This window comes from Pteropus alecto, unplaced genomic scaffold, assembly GCF_000325575.1.
Source record: "Pteropus alecto unplaced genomic scaffold, ASM32557v1 scaffold16, whole genome shotgun sequence".
Taxonomy (NCBI): domain Eukaryota; kingdom Metazoa; phylum Chordata; class Mammalia; order Chiroptera; family Pteropodidae; genus Pteropus; species Pteropus alecto.
The window spans coordinates 3195820-3204193 of record NW_006438867.1 but is presented as its reverse complement, the minus strand read 5'-3'; the positions used below and the strand labels follow the sequence as shown (position 1 = coordinate 3204193).

Here is an 8374-nt window from a genome sequence, read left to right as displayed (position 1 = left end):
CAGCACAACCAAAAAAAAAAAAAAAAGAAAGAAAAAAATAAAACGCTCGAAGTAGTAGTAGTTAATATTCAGTATTGCCCGTGAGCATGAAGTACTGTTTAGTAGCATAATTACTTTTTTAAAATTCAACATCATAGTATCTAAGTTCTTTGTTTAGAAAGAAAAACAGCTTAAGTGATTTCACATTTAATATGCTGTTAAAATGTACATATGCTGAAAAAAGAGGAAATGATTAAAAACTCAAGTAATCTGGGACTTGAATATATTTACTCTAGAATATGACACCAGGAAGTATGAGGTTTCATTATTTCTCTGCCCAATTTAGTCTTTGCCTAGAGCTGCTCTCAGATCGCATGTAGTGTATGTCGGCGTGGATAGGACGGAAAAAAAATCCTTGTGCAGCCGCATCAACAAAATGGTAAACGTTAAAAGACTTTCAACCTTAAAAAATAAAATTCCTAAGGAGCAAGACATCATGCTTTCTTTGGGTGTTCACAGCAATTCAATCTCCCTGAAAATCTCACTGTGTAAGCTTTCTGCTCTGTTTTGGCTTTCGTTTGGGTCTCGTACAAAGATCTATAGTGTTTCGATCTCTGTAATGTCGTCTCCCTCAGCTTCCCTTCCCTCCCAGGTCCTGGCAAAGGACTCTATGGACTCTTTCTCAGAGCCCAAAAGTTTGCATTGGCACTGAGTCCAGCATGGGGGAGGTTTTCTGCTCTAAAAAATAAATCATGAAATTAATATAAACCGTAAGACGCCCTGGAGGTGTTGGATAACGATGTGACTCCTTGGGAAACCATCAGCAAAAACCCATAATGCATTCGAGCCCCCAGCTCCCCCGGTGCTTTAAATGGTCGAGCTGTCTAAAGAAATGACCCATTCTGCTGTCTCTGGGTGGAATCTCCTGAGTAACGCCTGTGTCCTAGGTGGATTGCTTTTAAAAAGTTATAGGTGGATATTTCAGATGCTTACTGCTATGACAGAAACTCCTGCTGCTGTGCTATTCAGCTTGGGGCCCGTGTTGAAATGCTTCTTTATCTTTCCAGCTACTGACAGCTGATGTTCATTTTCTGGGAGGCCACTATCCTGAGAAGGAAAAAAAAAAAAAAAGAAACAAAAAAAGGAGAAAAAGAAAAAATGAGATAGATGGAAAATGAGGCCAGATTTTCTAGTAACAGGCAGTGATCTTGAAATTCACAAAATTCATAAGATTCATAAAATTCGTAAACCGACCAGCGTCTTTCGTGGGAAGCGCTGCTCCACGGCCTCGCTCATTTCCACATCTGCCCTAAAATCAATTTGCTGTGTCATCTGACCCTCAGAGTTTTGTCTCTAAATAAAAATTTTTATTTCTGCTTTCGGTTTCTAATAAAATCAATATCAGTCATGGCTCTAGGGACACATGTCAAAGAGCAAGTTAATCTGAACAACCAAAAAAAAAAAAAAAAATCAATGTAAATACCTTTTTTTTCTGACCCAAGAGTTTTATCGAACTCTAATCCCATCATTCGGACCCATAGCCAAGAAAATTGATGGACTTGGACTCCTGCGTGGGCCTGTAAATAAACTCAGGCCAGTTCCATAACTACCCGGTCGGCCTTTCTATAATCCCAGACAACTTCAAGGCAGAGAGTTCTTCCTCAACTTTTAAATCCTCCCTGCTGTCTTCGAATCATCTGTTATTATGACACACTTCACACTGGAGTTCATTTAATGAAGGCTTCTCTGCTCTCTGCTGGAGTCTGTGACTCCGTCTATGATAGAGGCTGGACAGACCACTCTCCTTAGCTAAATACTGTTTGAATAACAATAGCCGGACACATAAGTATATGCCAGCGCTTGCTAATTCATGATGAAAAGGCTGCACGATCCTGGGAAGCTTGGAAACAGACTGTTTTATTCACCCTAGAACCCCCAGGTCTTAACATGGTGCTTTGGCACGTAGTAGATGCTTAATAAATATTCGTGGGATAAATGAATGAACGGATAATAAAGTGTGACTCTCTGTTAAAACCAAAATTCCTGGCAGGACTTCAATGCCGTTCATCATTTTCCCTCTTCTCCGTCGTGTTGCACGTAATTTCTTGGCCTCGCCCAGGAAAGCGAGTTTGCGGCTTCCCAAGCACGACGTGCTCGCGCGTTGGCAGAACCTGGACTCTCCGCGTGGGATTGACCGCTTTCGGCACGTAGCTCTTCATTCATTTAGACGACACCAACTTCACGTCTACGGCGGGCTAGGCCCTACTGTAAGCGGTGAGGAAAAGCGGCGAGCGGACACAGGCCCTGGCTCTGCTCTCACGCACCCTGTCGTCCCTCTTGTTCTCTATAATTCGGGTCTGAATCACCTGTTCCGAAACACTTATCCCCTGTTAAGCACAACCTACTATAACGATTCTTGTGGAAACTCCCAATGCTTTTTCATGATACACGTGTTAACTATAAATATATGAACTCTTGCTCTTTTGGACCACGTCTCCCATGACTTCTGTCATCTTTAACAGAAGCACACAGTGGAGACCCAGTTTACGATATTCTTGGACTGATTTGCTAATGGCTAAAGGAAGAAAAATTATTATGCTTATTAAGTCACATATGAAACCGAAGCTGGAGGAAGGAGACTTTCCCATGATGCTGAGTGAATTCAAAGTTTAAAAAAAAATTCTGCTTTGTGGAAAGAATCAGAAATACAGTGAAGGTCGATGAGGGTAACGGTGGGATGATTCTTGGAGAGAAAATGGAAACATAGACCTATGACGTACCCACTACGTCCAGGCTACATTAGGGAAGACAGGGGCAGGGGGAGAAATGATCTCTGCCCACCAGAACCTTGCGGGCTAATTGGGAGACAAAGCATGAACACACCTTGTCAAATAGTAAAGCAGGTCAACGCGATGAGACAGAGCCGTTAGAAAGCAGTGTAGCCTCACGCTCGGCTAGAAACACTGAAGGAGCTCAGAGGACAGATGACGTATTTTCAGTGGTGAACAGTCAGCGCAGGCTTCATGAGGACTGGGCTCTGACCTGGTCCTTAAGGATGGAGAGATGATTGACAGGTAGAGAGGAGGGAAGGTGAGTCTTCGCGTACGGGTGTGTGTGAGCGGGAAGCCACAGGCACGTTTGTTTGCCCAACAGTCAACCAGTTTATCTCCTAGTAAGAGTTTATGTGAAAGAGTTATAGCAGAGAAGGCTGAAAGAACAAAAAAAGACCGAATACCGAGCGGGTACCAAAAAGATCCAAAGACTGAAGCCTCAGTCTCGAGAAGGAACAAAACGATGCTTCTCAGTAGGAGGGACGTAAGTGTGGAGGACGAATGCCCCACACTCAGACAGTCGTACAGGGCAGCACCTGCCTCCCGATGCTGCCAGTGGAAGAGAAGTTGGGCGATATTCACAAAGAATTAGGATTTTGAAGCCCAGAGTGTGAGACACAAGGGCCAATTCAATGGTGCAGGTAAAACACTTTTTTTTTTTTTTCTTTTAAATGGTAAATGAAACAACAGGCCCTTGGAATCTAAGTTAGGATTTTAGGAGTATTTTAAATATTTGATAAAAGATGAAACGATGTGCCTTTACTGAAAGTTTCAGATATTAGAATCAGATACCCAGCACGGTCTGGAGTTCTGCCTGAATGAAAGGGGCAGCCTGACACAGTGGTGCCCCTTTAGGCCCCACCCCGAAGACTACAGATGGACCCCAGTCATCTCTTAATAGAGTTTCAGGCTACTTCAGAGAGAGTGATTTGTATGCGCTTTAGATGATAAAGAAGCAGATCTAAGGAAGGTTTTTCTCTTTAGGACAAAAAACCCAAGAGCATATTTGTAGTCTCAGGATCAGAAGCCAGTGGAAAGGAAGAGTTGGAAGACAGGAGAGAGGGGACGATGGGTGTGAGGGGCAGGTGGAGGGGGATATGAAGCCGTCTGTAGTGGGGGGCAGGTTTCCCTCTTTCTCTGAGGCAAAACGAAGTGAGGAGAGAGAGGTGAGGCCTGTTCTGAGGTGAGTAGGAACCAAGTTAAAAGAGAAAGGCAGGGAGAGGAAGGTTACACGGTGGTAACGATTATGTGGCCCTGTGCTAACGATTTACACAGATGGCCTTAATCCTCAGATTATCCTCTAAGTATGCCTTATGAGTCCCATTTTGAAGATGAGCAAACTGAGGCTCGGCGAGGTTAAACAATGTGCTCAAAGTCACACAGCTAGAGCGTGGCTGAGTCAGGACTGAACCAGGCCTGAGACGTCTGTGCGTCTCATCGCACCACAGTGCATCGGCCAAGGGCATTCATTAACATGGCATCTGTTACGGAAGGCCCCCCAAAGTGTTAAGCGAAGGGACTCAGTGAGTCTTCTTCTCCGTGACGAAAGTGGTACAGTAGCGAGGAGGAAGGAGGGTTGAATTAGGGGCTGACAAAAAACACAGAACATTCACACAGGCCTGAACGGAGCCTGGACAGCATTCGGATGGAGGCCAGTAGAAGGGACGCTGAGCGCTTCAGGGGACCCAGAGGAAGTGCCGACATCAGGGACAGTCTGGGTGTCCACTGATCTGAGGCGTGGCGCCATGACCCATTGGGGCCGGACTCTCAGACCCCATGAGGAGCAGGCGGTGCTAGAAGGTGGTGCTGACACCGGATGACACGGAGTCGCCCCGGTCGCAGTGTGGGCTGTGCTTAGCAGCCTGGGTGCAAACATAGAGAAAACAAGTCACAGGGACTCCACAGGGGCAGCCCCTCCTTACCTTACTGAGGGAGAGTCACCCCTCGCCGCTCAATCCTGTCTCCTCTCACTTCCCCAGAAATTTCCCTTTACCTAGGTTTTTTCCCTGCCAGTTCTTGAACTAAGAGTTCGTTTTCTTACCACTCTCACAATGGACTTTGTTATGGCTTCCTGCCCTGTCCTGGTCCTAATCTCTTGTCAGGACTCCTAACAACTCTTTTAGATGCTGAGGCCCGGGGGCTCGGGCCTCCAGCTTTAAATTCTCGTGAAGGTTTCAGCTTCCCTTGGGCTATCAGTTCATGTTGAAGCATTGAAAGCAGTGAAACAGCCCTCACGAGTTGTCAGAGATGCTTTCGACTTCATAAATCTTAAAACCTTCCCGGATTTGTTCCCAATGAAATAAAGTGTCTCAGCTAGAGAAGGTCACACACACACACACACAAACACACACACACACACACACACACACACACACACACACACACTCCGCAGCGACGGAAAAGTCTGCAGTTTCTATATCAATTTCGAAGGCTTTAAAGACATAAACAGCTGGTTTTGCAAGGACCTAATGTCTACCTGAGGCATACGGATTGATGATGGAGATTTAGCTAATTTACTGTCTTGCATCAATAAAATAAATAGCGCCATTAAAAACATACATTTTAATATGTACATCTTTATCGTCATTATTTTGAATAGATTGTGTGCCAAAAATGTGCTATGCATTTTCTAAACGTGACAAACCTGGAAGTATGTCACAAATAGCTGCGTTAGTAGCATACATTCTGGCATGTCATTTCTGGGAGTACTTTCTGGTTTGACACAGGCTGGTTGTGGTTTGAGGTTAGTGGTTTTGGATTTGGAAATTCCCATCCACCACTTGGCAGAGCATTGCAACCGACAAGAACAAAATTAGTTTGCAAAATGGAAAACGAACTCTCACAGCTGTCTGAAAGAGACCTGGGCCCCCAGTCTCCATTTCTCTAGTGGACTTTGGGGTGTTGTGGGAAGGGGTGCGGGGGCTTGGATGCAAAGTCACTCAGCGGAGTGAGGTCCCCTCTTTCCTCAGGGAGACCATTTCAGAGGGCATGCTTCAGAAAACCCTCCTCCCTCATGGAGTTCTGTTTTTGAATCATGGGTCCGGTTTTCGGTCCATTGCCAGAGTCTATCACTAATATCAGTAAACTTACGAAAAACATGGCAGTCTTGAGCGTTCTACCACCAGAATATTCTGATTTAGCTTTAAACAATCCCAAGAGCAACGGAGCACTCTCTCTTCAATAGCAGCTCCATGTCGCATCCCAGCGTGCAGCCCCGTGACTCCCGGTCCCCATCCCAGCTGTGCGGTACCCAGGACTCTGACTCCCTTCCGCTTGGCCCCACGCATGCTCTCTGTCTACTCTTCTTCTTGGGGAGAAACTGTAAAGTAAATTAAGATCTACCTTGGAAAAAAGAGAGGATAAGATGCCCAAGCGGAAAGTGGAATTCCCACTCATCGTTCACGATTTGTGAATACAGATAAGTGGTCTTATTTATTATTACAGTATCATTGGGGGGTCTCTCACTTTCTAACAAATTCTGGCAGCACAAGATGAATGATTTTTATTTGCATGGAATATCTTGGTAGATTATCCAGGCTCTTGTTTTTCCTTTTTCTTCTTATTCTTCATACTTTTTGAGTATTTTAGCTTAGTAGTAGTTTTTTCAAGAGTGGGTAGGTGAGATAAAGGATGTAAATTGAAATGGAAAGGCCAGGAAGGTGATAGGAAGTCTTGAATCAGATAAATTACTACCTTTGACTTCTTTAAAACAGTCCTTTCCACTAAGACAGAGGTTTTCAATCTTTGTCTCATGTTATAATCGCCTGAGAGCTTTTAAAAGTCCCAACGCCCAGATGCCAGTGCAGATCAGTTAAACCAGAATCTCTACGGGTAAAACCCAGGCATCAGACCTAGAGGCTCTGCTGAGCTTCGTGCTAGAGACTTCTTTGAGCCTCAGTTTCCTCATTAGTAAAATTAGAAAAATAAATGAAGGTATAGATTCATAGAAATAATATACTGGGATGGATTTTCATCCAAGAGTATCAGAAAATAGCATGGGATAAGGTAGATCCATACTTTGAAAATAAAATTGCAATAATAGTAATATATTTGAAATTATTAAAATGGCTATAATTTAATCCTAATTATGAGTAAGAATTTACGTCACTCGACTTTCTCCCTAGTCACTGGAATGATCATGATACATTCTTGATCATCCTTATTCTATTCTCATATTATGGGTGCCTGCATCATATGGTTCTCCACTAGATGAGTAATAAGGTAAATAAACTTAGCTAGGACAATTCCCATTGGCATTTAGCAGCTACGTTAAAGAAAATAGCGGTGATACTGTAGAACACAACAGAGCTGGTAATATACGTTATCTCGATGGGCTTGGAGCATACGAACAGGATCATTTTTTTGGAGGGGGATGAGGGGGTTTCCTCAGTAACTGAGCTTCTCATACACCAACACTGATCACGGTTTGCATGTTATCAGCACAGAGCCATGGATGATAGAGTTGTTGCCTCACTCAGATTCAAATATTTATCAACTACCTACGGAGCACTAGTGCTCACGATTGTTCTCTCAGGCCCTTCCAAAATTTAATCCTCTCTCCGTCCTCAGAATCATGAGAGGTTGATTCCGTTATCTCTATTGCACAGGCTTAAAAAAGTTAACGTTCCAGGGTGACACAGGTGGGAGAGCTGGCACTCCCTCTGGGAGTGTACATTCCTTCCCTAGACACCTGGCTGCACACTGACGCTGCCTTCGTCCGTCTGCCTTGCTAGAACCATCCAACGTGAGGCCGTGCTCACGACCCTTCGGATGACAGAGCAGAGACCCAGGATGCCAAGGAACATGGTGGGATTTGCAGTCCGAGTGTACGAAAAACAAATGTGAGCCTAGAGGAAGCTCTTGAAGTAAGGTAAATGAATGACTTCTGCTGACTAGATTTTTTGATGCTGTCGCCCGATGCTATTGCTCTACACTCTGTTCCATGAGAGACTGCCTTTCAATTCCAAGTATGCCTGGCAAAAGGTCATCACGTAAGCAACAAAAGAAATTGAGATAAATGAGAGCATAGGAGGAGCTTTCTGATGAGTTCCTTAAGGCTCAAAATTATTCTTACTCTCCCCCTGCCCCTTAGGTGGCATCCTCTGTAGTGATCAGATATAATCTGATCACCAAATGCGAGATGTCTTGTTAAATGAACTTCCTTATTTTGATTATTTGGTTCTTCATTTGTTGCACTGAGACCGCAACAAATTTCATTCATTATTTTGAGACGAAGAAAATAATCAGTGTTTTTGATTTAGTTAATATATTAATATAATTTCAAAACTTAAGCAATCACTTATACATTATTTTTAAAAGTGTTTTGCTAAAATCGATATATATTTTTCCATTAGACTCTAAGGTCTGTTACAATTATACAGAGGGTATTTTTTAGTTGTACATCTCCTAGTTCTTTAAATGCTTTTCTTGCTTTCAGTAATGCTTTTAGGGGCTCTGAGAGGGAAAGTCCAAGTTCCAGAGGGAGCTGTGGCTCCAAATTGTCAGCAACCTGGGACCACGTATGAAATGTGTACAAAGCAGATTGAGAAGGCAGAAGTTCCTGC

General features: G+C 43.7%; 1 protein-coding gene across 2 annotated transcripts in view; it reads right to left on the bottom strand.

The window, feature by feature from the left end:
* DCLK1 (doublecortin like kinase 1) overlaps window positions 1–8374 on the bottom strand; it is a 323350-nt gene that overhangs the window by 22445 nt on the left and 292531 nt on the right. For both annotated transcript variants that reach the window (XM_025049488.1, XM_025049489.1), the window contains exon 15: window positions 973–1086. In XM_025049488.1, coding sequence (XP_024905256.1) covers window positions 973–1086 — 114 coding nt within the window. The remainder of the gene's footprint in view (window positions 1–972; window positions 1087–8374) is intronic.